This window comes from Sinocyclocheilus grahami, unplaced genomic scaffold, assembly GCF_001515645.1.
Source record: "Sinocyclocheilus grahami isolate Dianchi unplaced genomic scaffold, SAMN03320097.WGS_v1.1 scaffold402.1, whole genome shotgun sequence".
NCBI classification, from domain to species: domain Eukaryota; kingdom Metazoa; phylum Chordata; class Actinopteri; order Cypriniformes; family Cyprinidae; genus Sinocyclocheilus; species Sinocyclocheilus grahami.
This window is the reverse complement of record NW_015505581.1, coordinates 175804-196173: the sequence shown is the minus strand read 5'-3', so window position 1 is coordinate 196173 and position 20370 is coordinate 175804. Positions and strand designations below refer to the sequence as shown.

At 38.2% G+C, this 20370-nt stretch overlaps 1 protein-coding gene across 6 annotated transcripts in view; it reads left to right on the top strand.

The window, feature by feature from the left end:
- LOC107550600 (TRAF2 and NCK-interacting protein kinase-like) overlaps positions 1-20370 on the top strand; it is an 87678-nt gene that overhangs the window by 8399 nt on the left and 58909 nt on the right. For all 6 annotated transcript variants that reach the window (XM_016231911.1, XM_016231910.1, XM_016231914.1 and 3 more), the window contains exon 2: positions 4321-4386. In XM_016231911.1, coding sequence (XP_016087397.1) covers positions 4321-4386 — 66 coding nt within the window. The remainder of the gene's footprint in view (positions 1-4320; positions 4387-20370) is intronic.

Below are 20370 nucleotides of genomic sequence, written 5' to 3'. Positions count from 1 at the left end.
ATCACTATTTGCTTATAAGAACTAGGATAGATTTTTAATTATTAACAGGGTTTGGAACAACATGGGAGTGAGCAAATGATGGCGACTTTAATTTTTGAGGCAACTATCCCTTTAATAATGTTGTGGCAGCTGTTCACATTTTAAAAGTTGCAGAAGCGGCAGTTATGAAGGGGGAAAAGTATAAATTTGCTTAGGCTAATATTTAACTGTAGCAGTTGCTACTGGTTTTCCTGGAGTTGCATCAACTGTGTATGTTAGCTTCTGTTGTGCCTCTGCCTCTATAAATAAACACCTCTCAGGCTGTCTTTCCCTTCCACTCAGCCTAGTGCAGCCATGATAGTTTTCTGTCAGGCAGGACAGCCTGAGAGTGGGAACCATAACAAGGTATTCTACTCATGTTTGCTTGAACAACAGAAACCTGAGTGATGTGCAAGGTTGTTAACTCCTCTCTGTCCATCATGCTCTCACTGACAGTTTGCACGCTGACCCTCATTTTCAGATGACCAAGACAGGAAGTTATGCAGAGAGAATGTGCATCCTTCCTCTCTGAGAAGGAGAAATAAAGTGTGAAACACATTTCCATAGACACAGTGACTGACATGTCTGCTGATGCAGCTGGAGAAAAGGGCCGTCCTGCCAGTCTTGTCAGACAAAGCACAGACCCAGCATGAGATGACTGGGCTGAAGGAGAGGGGGAAAACAGCCATGAGACCTCTGTGAAGAGAAGAAGGGCTGAATAAGGGAAACAGTCAAGACACCAGATGTGGAATGAAACGATAAAATACAATAGATTCATGAAATGTGTTTAGCAATCGCCTGGATCCATTTTTGTATACAAAATATACCCCATTCATATTTTTTGAAAGAAGACTCCTGCTTAACAAGGCTGCCTTTATTTGATCAAATATATATTAAATCCAGTATTATTGTGAAATATTTCACGTTTTTTAAAAATAGTTTTAAAATGCTATTTATTTTTGTGATGGGAAAAAACTGAATTCAGCGTCCATTATTCTAGTCTTCGGTGTCACATGGTCCTTCAGAAATCATTTTGATACGCTGATTTGATCCTCCAGAAACATTTCTGATAATTATCCATTTCGAAAACAGCCATTTAATATTTTTGTGGAAACGGTGATAATTTTTTCAGGATTCTTTGATTATAAAGTTCAAAATAACAGCTTTTTTTTTTTTTTATAAACAGTGCTAAAGAATAGGATTGTGATAAATGCACATTGTAAATGTTCATAAGTCCAGTTTTACATTTAGATTATCTTTGCTCACTTAATTTTTAAATAACACTGTAAATGTAATCTTTAGCAAATCTCAAAATTAATATAAATTTTTATGCTGTACATTAAAATGTCCAAAATGTAACCTTTTAAACATTTAAAAATATTAATGAGCATTTAAAACGTTTGAATTTAGTGTACAGTGGATTGCTGAGTTTCGACTTTAAAGGTTAAAGCTCGTCGGGTCATGGCGATTTGTCATCTAGATAAAAAAAAAAAGTAATGTGGGGGTTTGAGAGCTTGAAGTGGGTTAGCGCTCACCCCTGCTTGCTTCTACTCATCCTCAGCGGTCAGTGTCATGTGATCACCGCTGACTTCCCCCACACCTTTGATGAGGTTCGATTTTGGGATTAAGATTTGCTTTAAAGCTTCTGCTACAAATGGCCCAATGAACCCATTGGACAGACAGACATCTTTCAGTATTTGACAATGAAGGTTGTTGAAGCGATTTCAACTAAGCTCTCGCCTTGAGTTTGGGAACGACCATAAACCCGATTGTTTTGCTCTCATGTTATTGGAACAACCAGAAGCCAATCAGAGAATCAAGGGTAAAAGCTTGAACAGCTAATATTATTTATAGACACTGAAATGTTAAAAATGTGGTGATGTCAGCATTTTGAGCACTGTTGAGCGGATTCTTAAACGCTCTTCAACAGGTGTTAGAGAAGCCACACAACAGCGCTCAAAATACTAGCGGGAAATGCTGGCATCGTCACATTTTTTTTTAATTTCAGTACCGACATCGGTACTTTTGACAACACTAGTGGTTCTGTAGAATTGCTTTCTTTGTAGCATTCCTAATAATTAGAAGGTACATGTCTATTGATGTGGCTTTGTTGCCAAAATAGAAAATGCAGACTAGTAGGGTGACCATACGTGCCATTTTCCCAGGACGCGTCCTTGCCAGGATTTGTTTTGGCTTAGTTTTTTCCTGTTTTCATGCTTGCTGAAGGGAATGATCGAAAAGGAGTTTGACCAATAACATGCAGGCATTGTACATAATGGACCAATCATGGTGTGTGTGAGAAGGTGGGATCTACGGTCAAAGCGATGCAATTACGCGTACATAGGATGTGTGTTCGACTTAAAAGCAGCACGGCTCAGATCGATCAGTGTTTGACATCAAAGTACCTCGAGAGCATTTTGAAAGCATAAGGAACCGTCTGTATGGTATTTTGATGTCATACACCAATCGGTCTGCACACGCAAACAAAGCCAAAACCTAGATATTTTAGGCAATATAGAAATCCTGGCCAGGACGTGTCCTGGGAAAATGGCACGTATGGTCACCCTACAGACTAGTAACCTGCTGATTGTTGGAGATTTGAGTTCTCTGTGCATTGTGTAATATCTGAGCCCTATTTTCCTCACATCTCGTACTGATGTGTCATGACACTGGTTTCCCAGCAGCCTTACAGCTTTGGCTAACAGACAAGCCACGTTTCCAATCAATTCAACTTTTAGGTTCACAAGTAGTGTTGTGTGAACTGTCTATGGTTGGCAGCTTGTGTGAACAACACTGCAGCTTGCATTTTTGTTTTTTGCCAGTCAGCATAAGGACAAGATATTACTCATCCCTAGAGAGCCAAACCATGTATTTGTCCTTGGCTCTTTAGGTGATACATTGTGTGAAATATAAGATACTTTACAATTCACAAGGTTTCTATGCATTGTACAGAGCTTCCAGGGGATATCTGTAGAAAGTCACTTAACAAAATGTGTTCATTTGGAGAGCCCTGCAAGTATATAATATATTATATTTTTTCATTATTATTGACCATCATACTTGAATTCCCAAATTGTTGCAATATTTAAGATTATAAATTTAGCAAATAACTTTTTCCCCCATTTATTTGTCTTCTGAGCTGTTATGTAACCAAAAAACAGTTTAGTATGACGTAACTTGGTATAGTACTTTTTTTGATGTTCATTCTGAAAATATGATGGCTGAATAATATCCTGTGAAGTCAATTTAGCGGGACACTATTGGGCAATTGAAAAATACCTATAATTTAGGATTAGCTGTAACTGTGAGTGTTGGATTTACCCTTTGCAGCCTAACTATTAAGAGCAGTGCATGTGCAATCATGGAAATCAGTCACATTTGTGTGGACTTCCACTCATGTATGTTAATGTAATGGTTGATTCTTGTCTGAGTTTGGAATCTCACTGTCTGTCAGGTTCTCAGTGGAGTGCAAACAACAGAAAACATCCATACACATATGCACAATGCTGGTTTTGTCCTTTGAGCAATGTCATCTTTCACTGATCTTTCAAAGATATCACTCCTTATCGCCATTTTATCGCAACAGCTTTCTGTTGGACAGAGAGTGGGGATTGTGAGCAGGCTTTTGATGTTTAAGGTCACAAACTCAACCAGTTGGTGTTTGGGTGAAGCCAGATTAAATGGCACATGAAATGGCCTGTCCTTTCTCCCTGCCTCGACTCTTTTATTTAGAGTTTCTTTGTTTAGGTGTTAGATGGAGTGTTGGATTTAAATCTCACACTTGGTTGGGTGCTGGTCATGAGAGATTGTACACAGCAGCAGTTGTGTGAAGGAGGACACCAGGGTTTTTTCTGTTTTTGTGAGCTAAGAAGCAATTAGCTTGCTGCTGGAAACACTGTGCTGTTTATTAAAGCCAACATGGAATCACGGTTTCTTTCCTCTATAGATGTGCCTGTTGTTTTTGTGAATGATTTGTTGGTGCACATTACTCAAACAAACAAAAAAGGACATCAACAACTCTCCTTTCTGGCTGATGTCATCCAGCCCTCATTTTTAACTCCTCCTCTACAACCACTTTTTATATGAAGCCCATGGCCCCCTATCTGCAATTAATTCCCGATGGATAAAATCAAGTGCCTCCCTCTTTTTCAGTGTAGATACACCACAATATGCAAGTAAAATGAGTTTAAGAAAATCGGAGAGACTGAAAACATCCCAAATACTTAAATGATGCTACCGGAGTGTTATTGTTTTTCTCTGTGTGTTGGTACTTTCGCTGACCATAAACTTTGCTCTCTTTAGGACCCTGCAGGAATATTTGAGCTGGTGGAGCTGGTGGGCAATGGCACATATGGTCAGGTGTACAAGGTAAGAAACTTTCATTGTATTCTTTTTGAAATGATTGCTTTTCCATGACATTTTTCTCCACAACTACTTTTTGAGCCATGGAAACCAAAAGCAAAAGGACTTGTTGGGATGTGATGTTTGTCTGAATATCTGTCTGTATCTGGGTTCAACCAAAACACTTTTTTCCATCTAATAATCCACATTTCTTTCCAAAGCAGTGTGACTGGCTAACGGACGCAACAATGACATTTAGGAAGACTAAGAATATAGTGCGCATGTCATATGGACTACTGTTATGATACTTGTATTGTGCTTTTTTTTTTAATACTGTGGAGCTTGACAGCAGGGCCGTCCCAAGCATTGAGATGGGTCTAAAATACAGATCCCCAGCTGGTCCCCAAATCAGCCCCCATGTGCGGCCTTGCTTGACAGACATGGCCACCATTGACTTTCATTAAATGGAAGAGAGCAGCATCAACATTCTTCTTAACATCTCCTTTTTTGTTCTATGAGGGAAAGTCAGTTCTACATGGTGAGGTTGATTTTTGGGTGAACTCTCCCTGTATACCTGAACTGATCTTCTGATTAGAGTATTAAACTGTTCAGTCAGATAAGGTCCTTGCACAGCCCACCAGAACAGCATGCAGCCACAAAGCTGCACCCTGCTGTGGAACCAGGACATATGCTTGGGAGGAGTAGATGAGAACGATGAGAGAGATGGCCATGAGATAGAGAGGAAAGCAGCGGAGGGAGAGATATGAGAGCTGGCTCTGTGCCGGAGTTAGCAAATAGAGCCTAAAAAAGTTCTTTAGTGGGTGGAATGTGATAAGAGAGTGTCTGATGTACATGCGTCTCTCTTTGCTTTGAAGCTGTAGACAGAGACACACACATTTCAGATTTGTGAAGCGAAACGATCTGTGCTCAGACAAAGAGGTGAATCTCTTCCGCTGGCTTCTTTCTATTCTCTTAGTGGGGTTCTGCTCTGTCATTCCAGTTTGCCCTTCACGTCTCAGACATACAGAGCAGGTCTGAGTGCACAGGTGTATATGGAGGAACTTGGGTTGGTGTACCTTAAGCATAGCTCATCCACTTCAGCTGCACCTGACTGCCCCATCATTCCCTATGGTTACAATCCCTGTATTATTTACACGAAGTTACGTTTCTTGCAAATGAGAGGGAATCAAATGCCGTGGTTGGCGACATTAATATCCTTTACTTTGGATCGGTAAGGCATGGGGGATTATTTCACCTCGGCTGTTAAAACGTGACAGACGAGGCCTAGCGGAAGTGAAGGTCATTCAGTTATGTTTGTGGAAGTAACCGCAAAATGTCATCAGGCCATGTAGTCAGGGTTTGGAAGTAAGAATGGCATGATGGTTCGGGGCAAGTGTGAGAGGGATTCTGGCCTGTTTATGAAACCATCAATTACCCAATTAGGCCGGTGCAGCATTTATGCTGTTGATTCAGCTTGCATTAGCACAGAGTTGCTCTTGAGCAGGGGTGTCCAATTCTGCTTCTGGATGGCCAACATCCTGCAGAGTTTAGCTCCAGCACACCTGCCCGTAATAATCCTAAAAACTTTCATTAGCATGTTCATATGAGTTTCATTACAGCTAGAGCTATACTCTGTAAAAGATGGTGGCCCTCCAGGAGCAGAATCGGACACCCCTAAGCGAAGAAAAGAACTAAGTGAGTAAGCAAAGCAAAGTCCGTTTAAAAGCATGTGTTCAATTTTATTTCATTTTGAGCACCAAGTTATTTGTTGGAAGTGTGACTTTGTAAAGCAGGGATAGCCAACCCAGCTCCTAGAGTGCTACTATCCTGTAGAGTTTAATCAAACTCAACTGAACCAGGTGTGTTTGAGCAGGGTTGGCTAACCCTGCCCCAAAGAAATCTTAAAGTTTAATGTATGTTGAGATCAGGGGTATAGCTAACCCTGTTCCTGGAGGGCAAACATCCTGCAGAATTTAGCTCCAGCTGTACGCAAACACACCTGAACCTGTTAATCAAGGTGTTCGGGATTACTTGAATCACAGATAGGCGTGTTGGAACTGAAGGAGAAGGAGCAGAGTTGGATACCCCTAGTTCTGAAACATAATTTTAGTGGCTAAAAACTATCAGATTTCTTCATTTTAGCCTCATGGCCATTGAAATTGTCTGTGGGCTCCAAAAACTTGTTTTTAACTTGTGTCGTCCCGTTGTTTTGAGATTGTGTGCTTTGTAAGATAGTGAAGGATGGTCGTTTCTGCTGTCCTGGCATCCAGTCGATGTTAGATCTGCCTGGTGAGACATTTCAAACCACCAGTGAGCACCTTTCCTCATCCCATTCATAATGTAGCAGTAGCCCCTCCAGTTCCTGGAAAGACAGGTCTTTTGCATTTCCTACACTGATGCTGGGCTTGGGTGTGGGTCACTAATTCCATTCTGTCATATTCAGTACATAATGAAACCATTTCTCTTTTCCCTTTTGATATCTCTGTCAGTTCTTTATCTGAGACTAGCAAGTATGATGGTTGCTCATGTGTTTGGTCACACAGGAACTGATATGGCTGAACTGCATGCTGCTTAGTGTGGGATAGGTTTACTAGTTACTGTATTTATTTATTTATTTTTTACATCTTCCAGACCCTTCTGTTCATAGCTAATGTTATGCCTCCTTCTCTTAGGGCTCCATTTGCCACAGGACCCTTGAAGGAGAATTTGAGAAGGTTTAGTTGTTCTTGTGGTGTTTTTCTTTCATCAAGAATATTTTCAGCTCTGCTTGGGACAGCACTTCTTTTGTTGCAGGAGTAGTAGCACGTTTTCTTCATTCAGCCCTATTGAATAAAAAAGAGGCAGGATGTGGGCACTCCTGAATGCACATCAGTAACTGCAGGGGCTCATATGAGAGCAGAGTCCTGGTGCTCTCAGGTTATTTTGGATGACATTGACCTATTTTTGGCTCTGCTTCTGGATAAAAATATCTCTGTCTAAATGTCTCCTTGTACATTAGAGACACCTGCTCTAAAGACCTGTGTGGAAAAGCTCTCAACTCATCCCTCTCAGACTCTTTTTGTTTCTTTTCTTTATTTCTGTCTTTTTATGTCGCAATATGCGAAAGTCAGGTTAATGCTTGTGTGTTAAATGTGTTTATTTTTGTCTGATATCTTTAAATCTTATGCAGAGGAACTTCAAGATAGTGCAGTCTATGAATTCCAACCCGTACTGTTCCAGCGATAAATTTGATGAGCTTCCAGTATGATTTGGATCTTGTTGACCGTCTCATGTCATTTTCTCATATCATGTTTGTGAGCAGTCTAGATAAAATTCCAGCATTATTATTATTTTTTTTATAATTGGGCCATTATACAGTTTTAAAATGCCCCTTAGCCCATACGTATACAGTAAGAGCCTTTGAAACGGGTCAGAATAATGCCTGTTGAAGTTGTAATAGGTTTAAATAAGCCACGTCACGTCACATTGACTCATAGGATGAAATAATTTCAGAGCTCAATGGCACCGCTCATGCAGGCATGAGCCTGGGTGGAGCGACATTACCAGGACTGAACGCTTTTGCTCTGTTGGTGTGTTATGCTCTGTTATGGCTGATTTAAAGTTGAGAGAGCAGTTGAACTGTGTTGTTGTTACTAATGGTGACTCAGCTCAGATTCTTACTGAGCTTGTATGCCTCGGTTGGTTTCGGGTCTGTAGGGTGACTCCTGCTGTAAACATGACTGGGAGACACTGGTCCTGATTCCACACTGCTGACTGCATGCTAAATTATGTTGTACCCTTTGTTGAATAATTGGATCGGTTTATCCAAACACAGAAACCAACGTATTCTCTTTGTACAGTCGGTTTCAGCTATAGAGATTTCACAGTTTTCAATAGCTATTTGCATACTAAACCAATATTTATTTAAAAAGTTAAATATTAGCATTAATATGTTAAAGATGTGTAGTGAGTAAAATGATATTTCCTAAGTAATCAGTGCTTTAAAAATTCATTGAAATTATTCATAACAGGTAATAGTCAGCAATAGAGGAAAAATACAGTAAGTTTAAAACAAATAGTTGTTTATATCTAACAGCAGTATCAAGTATTCAAGTGGACATTCAGAACTTGAAAAAATACAAACATAATAAGACATGGTATAAAACTATTTAGATTATAGAGCTAGTTTTTATTGATGAGTGTTAGATTTGATACATTACTACTAGGGCTGTTGTAATTGTTTAATATAATCATGATTATAGTACCATGAGTACCAAGATTATGATACGTGTTTAACAAGGAAATTCAGCAAATATAGAAATGGAATAAAACTAGCATTTTTGCATGTCTTTGTAAATATTTTACTATTTAAAATTGTATTATTCAGTCAACCCCCTGTAACATTTGTTTACTTAAAAGTCCTCCTCCTATAATTTATTGTGTGAATCCAATTTCAACATGACTAAATGACTTCTTAAGGTGTTTTGTAGGCTTAGACTGATTGTGAAAATGTAATCATTTTTTACAATTATTTGTTTGACAATTTCATGACTGTAATCTTAAGCAATACTAATTGAATGCTTTCAGAGTTTGACTGTGAATCAGGCTTGTAATTGGCAGTTAACTCAACAGTTTTTTGTTCTCCTAGTATAGGCTACTTTGTGTTCAGCAGCCTAGTTAAAAGGAATTAAAATTCTGTTGACAGGTGTACCCTTGGAAGTCGCCCACAGGTCACTTGATCTCGCCATGCTCTATTAACATCTGTGTACAGTTTGTCAGCCAATGAATAGGAGTCTGCCAAAGCTTGTATTCACTATGGTACAGGTTTCAATCAGATCAGCATTGTCTCATCTTACACACCCTCATATTGCACAAGCAGTCATATGATTTTGTAAGACTAGAAGTGATATTTTGACTAGACACTGTTAATTTATCTAAAACCAGCAGTGCTTTTGTTGACGAAGCAAACATTCACATGGTGCATTTCGAAATGAGTTATCTCAAAGTGTGTCTGTTTGTTTTTGCATGTTTTTAAACTTTCCACACTTTATAATGATGCTCCACTACATCAGTTTCTAGTCATAATGCCCTAGGTTGCCTTCTCATTTTGATTGCCATATGAGAGATTCATGCCATCTTCATAAATCAATCATGACAAGATTAAACAATATCCGGTCACTTGCTTCCTTTTCTTCATCATATTTTAAATGTTTAACATGCATCAAATGGTGGGGTGTGGTTTGTCATGCCTTTACTTGTCCCTGGCAGAAACCAACTCTTGAAACAAATCAAGTCTCCTTGCCAAACCACCAACCAGATGGTCCACTGGAGACTTTTCAGTCACCCAAAGAATGCCATTTGTGCTAAGAGGTGTATTAAGGAAAAGCAAGTAGGTGTTTTTCCCATCACGTGTTTGACTAGGACCGTGCCCATAAAGGAAAATGTGTTCTGCAGTGCCATAATAACGGTTGCACATTCTTGTATGATTAAGCATGGAGCACAGGTACGGGAAATGCCACCAACTCCCCTTCTATCATTTGATTTCCTTGTACACTACCGATCAAAATTGTGAAAACATTTGACTGAGTAGTTGACTTTAAACACTTTAGTGAGGTTCACATGTCCTGTGGTGTGTACTTGCTATATTCAGTCTAAAGCTATTTAAACAACAATTTGTTAATTGTTTTGTAATTGAAAGGCATGCAGCTTTTATGAGTCAATATCAATTGTTTATGTTGAAAATTTTTTTTTTTAAAACAACATTATGCATCAAAACCCAATTAGCCTACATTTCTCATGATGATTTTGATCTGAAGGATTGTGCTTAAATGCTTATTAATTTAGTGGATAAATATGATTGTTTTGAAAATAACATTTTTTTGTTGTTTATATGCATTTGAAAGAACTTATTTAATAGTTTTGTAAAAAGTGGAAATTATTATAATAAAGTATGAATAGATATGAGCTTTTGACTGGTGGTGTATGTAAAAGATTTGAAAGACTAAAATTTAATTTTGATTTTGATTTTTCTAAAATTTGTCTGAAAGCGCTTCTAGTTGTATTTATTTTTTCCTCTCTTTCACTTTGTCTAGAAAGATGTTTTACCATTAGACCACACGGGCTCATTGTATTTGCAGGGATACAATTTGCAGTTAGACTTATTAGCTCCGGCCTACAACCATCAATCTTGCACTACAAAAAAAAAAAAAAACAACACATTTAATCTCATTCTCATTCTGTCCTCCTCTCTGTAAGTTAATTCCCTTTATTCCACAAGTCTCAGAAGCAGAGCATCTGTCATCGTAATACATATTCCTCTTTTTCTTTCTCTGACTTCGTTCTACTACTTTTTATATATAGCGATGTAGAATAGCTAAAAGTTCCAAAGATAGAAAAGATTGTTAAATCTGAATAATTTAAAGCTCTTCCTTAGAGCCTGTTGAATATTTCATGGGGCTTTTCAGTGCTAAGGTTCTGCTCTAACACACATATTTGCTTGTGTTTGTTGCCTGTTGCTGAAATTCAGCTAGTGGGAATGATGAGCTCATGCGGAGATGCCTTATTAATTACAATTCTTACTCTTTACATAATTCATGCCACGATAACATGGAGAGGCGGTGGCGAACGTCGAAGACATGGAGGAACCAAAGGGGAGGTGGAGGAAGAATGTTGCTGCTTGCGTTTGCTTGTCTAACCAGCGTTTGTTGGAGGCAGCTCTCTGGGGGTCCCAAGGCAAATGAGGCATCCGTGGTGTTCGAGGCAGGCCTGTGATGAGGGGTGATTTAAGCTACCGATTGCCCCACTGCTACAGTAATTAAAGCAGTTCGCTATCTCTGTTGTGCTCTGCTATTTGCCCATTCATGGAAGTGCAAGACTAGAAGCGGAAGTAGTAGTTTTAAACCGCCTGAACTCCTCTACCCCTCACCAACAGGTCCCTAAATGACAGATGGCGTGCATCCTGGCATTTGTCCGCAATGCTCGAAGCACTCGGGCATGAGGCAGTGCTTCTTGTTGGCTTGTGAATTCCCTTCTCTGACTATTATGGAAAAACATTTCCTATTAAGATGAAAATAGCTTGTATTTCCTTATTGGTGCCTATAAGTAATGAGTGGTATTTTAATTGACAGTAATGGTGAACTAATGTATTGTTGTCCAGGAATTAGGCAGCGGCCTTATGGACTAAAGAATGCATGTATTCATCTTGCTTATGGCAGTATGTTCCACCTGCTCCCTCAGCATGCTTTATTATTATTTAAAAAGCAAGAGCGCATATCACCCTGAAGATTAGGGGCAGATTAAAAATGAATATGTAATAATTTTATCCATATCTTCAGCTGCTGATTTAGAAGAGTGGATTGAGGAGAAAACGAAAAGATAATATTTATCTTTATAAATGTTAGAACATTTGCAAGTTTTCAAAGCTTTTGAAGGGTTCAATTATATATATTTGTATTTAATTAGAGCCATTTTTTTTTGCATAAAACAATTTTCAAGTATTGAATGAACAAATGAATTTCAATAAATGTTAAACTTGAACCAATATGTATATTGACACTAAATGTGACCCAAAGGCTAAATATACTGTATATTCTAATGTGTAAAGCTGTTATGTAACATTTATATAATGGAGTAAAAATTAACTAAATATTTTCAATATAAGATCTTACCAGGTACTCAATGGGAATCAATTTTTAAAATTGATTTGTTTACATGAATCATTCAAATGATTCACTAGAATGAGCCGAATCCTAAAACTTCAACAGTGTGACACACAACTTTGGCATGTTGTTATTTTAGTATCATTTATATGCTATTATAGTATTTATTATTATTTAGAATGGGCTTTTCCCCCCTATATTTTCATTTTTTTAATTAGTTTTTTATTTCTATTTAGCTTTTTATTTCAGATTTAGTAATTTACTTGAACTTATTTCAGTTCACTGCCAAAGCAACATTTCATTTTTTCACAGTTTTAGTTAACAGTAACAATACTTTTTAATGTGTAACATTGCTACTGGTTGGGAAAAGTAGCCTTTTACTATAAAAAGTACAGTTAGTATTTTGAGAATGTTAGTTATTTTGGTTACTCCTCAACACTGCTGTTAGTGCAGTGTGACAGAATTCCTGCTCTTCATGACATGGCACTTTTACTTTTCAAACCAAAGCCGAGGAGGCTAATCAAATATTTAGGAGATTGTGTGGTGGTGTGTGTGAAAAGCTAGAGAACAGATAAGGACAAGGCCAGACTTCCCCAGTCAGAGGAGGCGAAGCATTTCCCTTCTTGGTGACTGCAATGAGTGTGCATCACGTGGGTTTGTTGTGTTTTAAAATGTGTCACATGAAGTTTGTAGTTGCTCAAGTAGTTGGTATATGGCACCAGTCCAGCACAGTGCTTCCCCTGCGTACACCATGTTAAGAGCAGTTTATGAAGAGATGTGTCTGCCAGTGATTCTTCATGTTGTTTGTCTCAGCCTTTCCAGAAGACAGAGAAACATGCTTTGCTAACTTGTTTTGAATGAAAGTTTTAAACCGTTTATTTATTTAAGTAAAAAGGTTAGATTTTTGGTTTGTTTTTTGTATTGTTTTGCTTTGTTTCGTCTTTTCTTTCTCATTCCTGTCCATACATTTTACACATTCTTCAGTTCTCTTAATCTCATGCAGTGTAATAGTTCATTTACAAAGCAAGGCCACAGGCCAGACCAGAAGCAGCTGACTGTTACCACTTCCACCTTGAGGAACAGTCTGGTGAAAGTCTGAGATTCTCAATGAGTGTCTCAGGTCAGTTTTGTCTTTTTGGATGCAGTGGATCACGTTATATGCTGACTTTGCTATTTCCTTTTAAAGACTTCAAAATCACTTACAAAATATGGCAGAAGGCCGTGTGCTGACTTTGATTTTTGCTTTTGCAGCTCAAAGGAAGAACCTTGATACTTCATGTGATTTACTAAACCGTATGCTTTGCACCCATGACTGTGCACTTAAAAGCCCTGTATGCATCACAAAGACATGGGGACTTCCGGTCCGTTCAGTGCAGTGCTGGATCTGAACTGGAGATCTGTGCTCTTATTAAGAGTTGCTGGATTGTGACTGGAGTCTGCGCTTCGTTGAAGAGTGAAGACAGGCGTCTGGACTGTTATTCTCCAAGCCGCAGTTTTTCAACTTGAAAGACACAGACGTGTCTGTGAGACTTGGTTTTTCCAGTAGTGATGATTTCATTATTGTCAAATGCTCATGAACCAGATGCTCAGGCTCTCATTTGCAGGAACTGCAAATCATATGCTGCTGACTGATCATTAAACAGAAAACCCACCAAATTTACATGTCAGCCGAAAAGTCACCCACGTCAATACCGTTCTCCCTCATTACAGAAGTGCTCAAAATGTCATTAGATATTTGGTTATAGTATGTCATTCTGAACATACTCAGCCAGTTATGAAGTAAAAAAAAAAAATAACCCTAACTATTCTCTGATGTAGTTTCTGTGGCTGGACTTGATGGTTTCTATTAAGATTGTAAGAACAATCCTGAGAAAAAAATATGTAACGGAAACACAGACTTCGTAGCAATCGATATGCTTTCCCGGCGTAATCTCATTACGCATTAGTGCGTTTGTTTGAGTGCTGCATGTGTTTGTTTGTACCGTTCCGTTGAAAACAAGCTAAGCATAATGACGTGAGGCGAGTTGTTACCAGGGAAGAACACTGAACGTTATCGGCCATCAGAGCTTCTGTATTTGTTCTGAAGGGCTCAAGACTTCAAAGTGAAGTTTCCTTCTCTTTTTTTTCCCTCGAGGCTAGATTGGAGGTGTGCGATACTGGATCGCAGGAAACCTCACGCTGCTTTCTCGCATGGCAAATCAGAGTAACATCCTTCTCTCTGACTTCCTGGCATCACTGTCTTTCACTGACACTATGGTGACTTTAATAAATTGCCATTTTAAGCATCCGACCATGTGCTCTTCATCATAACGCTAATCCAGGTCAAATGGATTTACATTAAAAATGCATCAGGACTGACTCTCGCCTTCGTTACACTCATTAAGATCATAACTTATCAGCACTTCGTCCTTGTAGGTCAAACAACCAGAATGCTGTTGTGAATATTAGGCCTTCAGCCAGAGTATAAAAGGTTGTTTTGTACTGACCTTGATTAGACTCTCTAGAGATTCTACACTTAACCATAATAAAAACCACAAATATGATCCCGGTTCTGTGTGAAAGACACTAGGCGCTTCTTTTCTGGCCAAGGTCGGGTCAGGCTGGCGACTGTAAGTCATGGCTCGGCTAATTTGGATAATGAGTTAAACACAGACAGGCTTCTGTAGCGTTGTATGCAGGGCTTTGTAAAGAGTGATTAATGATGTCTCATGACTGAGATGTACAGTAAATCCAAGCTTTTTAATGGATAATGTGTGATCATCCAAAGGAACTTGTGAGAGAGACGGCAGCACAGTTGTGGAGGAGAGCTTTCTGCTGCACACTGCTTTTGAATCACTGCATTCACGGCCGGGCACAAGGATCTGAGAGTGTGGAAATGGTGGGAGGAAACGGTTTGTGTTGTGAATTTTGATGTATGTTAGCTGCTGTGTGGTATTTTTTTAATAGTTGGATGGTAGAGGGTAAAGGGAAGCTATGGGAATGGAACCGGGAGATGTTGCAGGCTGGAATCAAACCTGCATTGTCTGCTTGAACAGAAAAAAAAAATGTACTTCTCAACTTGAAGCAAGAGATTTTCCTCATCTCAAATTCAGACAAGACTGAAACTTCTCTCTTTAGTCAATCCCAAGATTCCCACAGTCATGGAAAACTTGGAAATATCAGGGTGTTTGATTGATTTATTTGATTTAATGATTTTATATATTGATTTATTTGATTTGTTGGTTGATTCGATGTTGTTGTTTATTGGTTTTTATTTATGTTTTACATATATTTATTTTATTATTCGTTTTTATTTTTCATTTGTCTTTTTATTTATCTTTATCGGTTTATTATCTGATCATAAAATATTTCAATAGTGGATATACGTATTCTAGTTATGCTGAAGTACTGGCTTTGTGAGTGCAATCTCTGTAAAAACAGTTTAGAATTCTTATCCAGCAATCAAAAACGGCTAGAAAAGTTACGTAAATTTAGGTCAAAGGTGTGGGAACCCTGTAATCTGTGAATTGTAGCATAGAATCCGAATGCGTTATCGGTGTTCCATGCTTGATGTAGATGATTGAAGATGGCAGGTGTGTGTGGTGCACTAACCCACCTGGCACTGAAGGCCACCTCAGATTTGATGCCTATTAACCCAGTTATGTCCTGCCTCCCCCGAGACCTTTTTAACGGTCTTGACCGTCTTGCCATTCCAGCTCCCTTATCGCCAACCAAGGTTAAATTAGCAGAGCTTGATGTCAATAACCTTCATGCCCCCTCTCCCTCCTCCTCTTCTTCTATGCTTTTGCCATCAATATTCACTGTCTTTAAAAAGCTATTTAGGTCTGGCCACTCCAAGCCGTCAGATAACCACCATGCCTGCAGATGTGACCCCTGATCGACTGATGCCACTTGCTTTTTACTTCCGTCTCTGTTAATCTTCATCTTTGTTTGGCCGTTAACATAACAGCACAATCTGTTTCAGTGTTTTCAGTTGAATTTTTTTGCATGGAGTGGATCCTGAAAATTTACTAGAATGATTTTAACTGATAACTGGCACCATATTTGAGAGCTGCTGTGGAGGTTTATCAGATAGTTCCCTCAAAAAGGAAAATTGCTATCATTTACTCTGCCACATATCATTCTAAATCTGTATGACTTACTTTCATTTGTGAAACACAAAAGAAGGTATTTAAACAAAAAAAAAAAGTTCTGCGTTTTCCCCCCCTCAAACAATTAAAGTCAGTTGGGTGGAAACACTGGACCCCACTGACCTTTAGTGTATGGATTTATTTTATTTTTTCCAAAATATCTTTTGTGTTCCACTGAATACAAAATGCATGCAGGTTTGGAACGACATTTCAGTTGAATTTTTTTGCATGGAGTGGATCCTGAAAATTTACTAGAATGATTTTAACTGATAACTGGCACCATATTTGAGAGCTGCTGTGGAGGTTTATCAGATAGTTCCCTCAAAAAGGAAAATTGCTATCATTTACTCTGCCACATATCATTCTAAATCTGTATGACTTACTTTCATTTGTGAAACACAAAAGAAGGTATTTAAACAAAAAAAAAAAGTTCTGCGTTTTCCCCCCCTCAAACAATTAAAGTCAGTTGGGTGGAAACACTGGACCCCACTGACCTTTAGTGTATGGATTTATTTTATTTTTTCCAAAATATCTTTTGTGTTCCACTGAATACAAAATGCATGCAGGTTTGGAACGACATTAGGGTGAGGAAATGAGAAACTAATTTTTGTTTGACTCATCCTTTTTAAATTCCAGTGTTCCGCACCTAAAGCTGTATTATGTCTATGAAATATAGAGCATAAATCATTTGAACCACTTATGGTGATTATTCTCATCTTTCTGCGTTTTAACCTGTGACAATAAAAAAATAGCAGCTATTTAGGTCTGGCCACTCCAAGCCGTCAGATAACCACCATGCCTGCAGATGTGACCCCTGATCGACTGATGCCACTTGCTTTTTACTTCCGTCTCTGTTAATCTTCATCTTTGTTTGGCCGTTAACATAACAGCACAATCTGTTTCAGTGTTTTCAGTTGAATTTTTTTGCATGGAGTGGATCCTGAAAATTTACTAGAATGATTTTAACTGATAACTGGCACCATATTTGAGAGCTGCTGTGGAGGTTTATCAGATAGTTCCCTCAAAAAGGAAAATTGCTATCATTTACTCTGCCACATATCATTCTAAATCTGTATGACTTACTTTCATTTGTGAAACACAAAAGAAGGTATTTAAACAAAAAAAAAAAGTTCTGCGTTTTCCCCCCCTCAAACAATTAAAGTCAGTTGGGTGGAAACACTGGACCCCACTGACCTTTAGTGTATGGATTTATTTTATTTTTTCCAAAATATCTTTTGTGTTCCACTGAATACAAAATGCATGCAGGTTTGGAACGACATTAGGGTGAGGAAATGAGAAACTAATTTTTGTTTGACTCATCCTTTTAAATTCCAGTGTTCCGCACATAAAGCTGTATTATGTCTATGAAATATAGAGCATAAATCATTTGAACCACTTATGGTGATTATTCTCATCTTTCTGCGTTTTAACCTGTGACAATTAAAAAATAGCAGTATAAGGGGCCATTCACACAGAATGCATTTTTGCTTTGAAAAACATGATGCTGACAGTGGAATGGGGAAAACATCCAAGCAAGGCCTTGTTTTTTTTTATTTTTTAAGTTAAATGTTTTTTAGAATTCTGTATCGTGCAAGACGCTTCAAGAGATGCAAGCACAACAGCCAAACACATCTGTTTAGTGCATGTTTACATGGAAAAACAATGGAAAATAACAGCAGAATGAATAAACGTGTGAAGATGAGGTTGAGTCAATAATAAACTCAACTATTACTGTAAATGAATTAGCTCGAAGCCTTTTTTTGTGAATCAAACTACAGCGTTGCCGTGTGTTCATCTTTGCGTGCTGCTAGCAAACATGGCGCAATAGAAAGATGTGTTCTCTGTTTATTGTTTTCGTGTTCTTTCACGGTATTCAGTCTTTTTATCTCATCGCATTCAATTCAGACTTGAAGTTGAATTTCTTCAGTAGCGAGAGGAAACTCTGCTTCTCTTCTTCCTATCCCTTCTCTCCTCTTCTTTCTCCTTCAGTCTTCCTCTCTTTCCTAGGGCAGAGTGTCTCGGCTATGTAAATGTATTCCATCATTCCGGTGACCTCCTAGGACTGCCAGAGCATGTCATTGCTTTTCTCAGCCTGCCTCTCGCTCTCTCCCTCATCTGTCCGATCAGGCCACCTCTCCCCACCTCCCTCTCCTCTCACCTACAGACATCATGTTGGTTGTTTGACAGGCCTCCTGGCAGGGTATTGCACAGGAACCTCAGCTGCAGTCTGTCTTCCTCAGAGGCCTCTGACATGAGGTCCAGACACAGGAGCGCATAACTAAACAGTCACGCAGAGAAACAACAAAAGCTTTCCCTCTGTAAGCGGAATTCATTACATGCCAAGAAAGGATCTCCCTGCCGTGCCGTTTTTGGTAGTGCGGTCATGTCTAGTGGCTGTAAGGTTGGGAATAATGGAGAATTCCATGACGAGGTCAGATCTGTCACTTTAGGGATTTCCCATTCACCCGCTCCCTGTGTTTTTTTAAAAAACAGTCCCTGTGTTAGTGATGTGAACACCTGCATGGAATCTGCATCCTGATTTCCACAGAATTGAAATACCCGCTCAGTTTCTTGTCTATTAAATACTGTCATTAAGCTCATTTCATCTGACATTTATTTAACTCATTATCTACATCCACTTCACATATTTTTCTCTATTGTTAGTGAGAATGTGTATAAAGTCAGCAGATTATGTCTGGTACTGACCCTGCTGATATAGAGTACTGAAGGCGTTCAGCTCCCAGCAGACCTTGAGTTTCTTCGGGATTAGCCAGGCTCTATGCTGCCCTCTGACCAGAAAAGAGGATTGAATTATGCTGTAAATAGAAGCTAGCCACAATATGGTAGTGTGTGTTTCATGTTTGCCATGTTGCTCTATGCCATAGAAAGACAGTAAAGCCATTAAAGCTGTTAAATGTAGAAGAGGAAATTATAGAACTGATAGTTCTAGTTATATTAAAATATAACAGATATGAATATATCAGTCTTGTATCACCATATCATTTATTGGTGGATATTTATTTATTTATTTATAGTTTATCTGAATGAATTGATAATGTTGATATTGAATATTATTTATTTATAGTTTATCTGAATGAATTGATAATGTTGATATTGAATATTATTAACAGTTAAAGTTAATTGTTCTTGTTCATTTCTACAATTTGTACATTTACTTTGCTGTCATTTAACACTTGCTTTAATCTTTAAAAACACTAGAAATTTAATGACATTGTTAATCTTTAGCAAACTTTATTTTATTTTAATATATATATATATATATATATTTTAATTATAAATAATTAATAATTTTACTATTGGCCATTTATTGGTTAACAGCCATAACATAAAAATAATTATTGACACGTATATGAGCAATATCACTCTCGTACTCGAGCGATACCGGCTCTATATCAGCATGGCTGTGATTAGGCCAAAGGCCGTAGGCAATCATATATATGCTATATATAATAATCTCTTAAAACTACATTCAGTGAGACAAAAACAGTATTATTTTTAAATTTGAGTGGATTTGGGTGTCCGCCATGACACTCGCTGTGAGAAGTACTGGAAGCGGAGTGATACAAACAGTGAAAGGGCGTTCCTGTGGCGATACCAGTACAATATCTCACGGTTCTCAACGAATGGCAGAGGATCCTCAAATCCAGGTGTGAAAAACTTGTTGCCTCTTTCCCAAAAAGACTCATGGCTGTATTCGATCAAAAGGGTGCTTCTACTAAATACTGAGCAAAGGGTCTGAATACTTAGGACCATGTGATATTTCAGTTTTTCTTTTTTAATAAATCTGCAAAAATGTCAACAATTCTGTGTTTTTCTGTCAATATGGGGTGCTGTGTGTACATTAATGAGGAAAAAAAATTAACTTAAATGATTTTAGCAAATGGCTGCAATATAACAAAGAGTGACAAATTTAAAGGGGTCTGAATACTTTCCGTACCCACTGTATATATATACATATATACATATACACAGTTCGTTTTGGTTCTCAAATCTGATTGGTTGAGAACTGTGTATATATATAGGGCTCCAGACTCATTCTTCCCACTGGTCGTTCTTTTGAGACTAACTTTCTCAGTTGGTGATTTGGTCGGGATTGTTTATTTTTTACATTTTTTTTTATTAATCAATGCATGCTAATGATCTTTTATCATAAATAAATAAATAAATAAATAAATATATATATACACACACACACACACACACACACACACACACACACACAC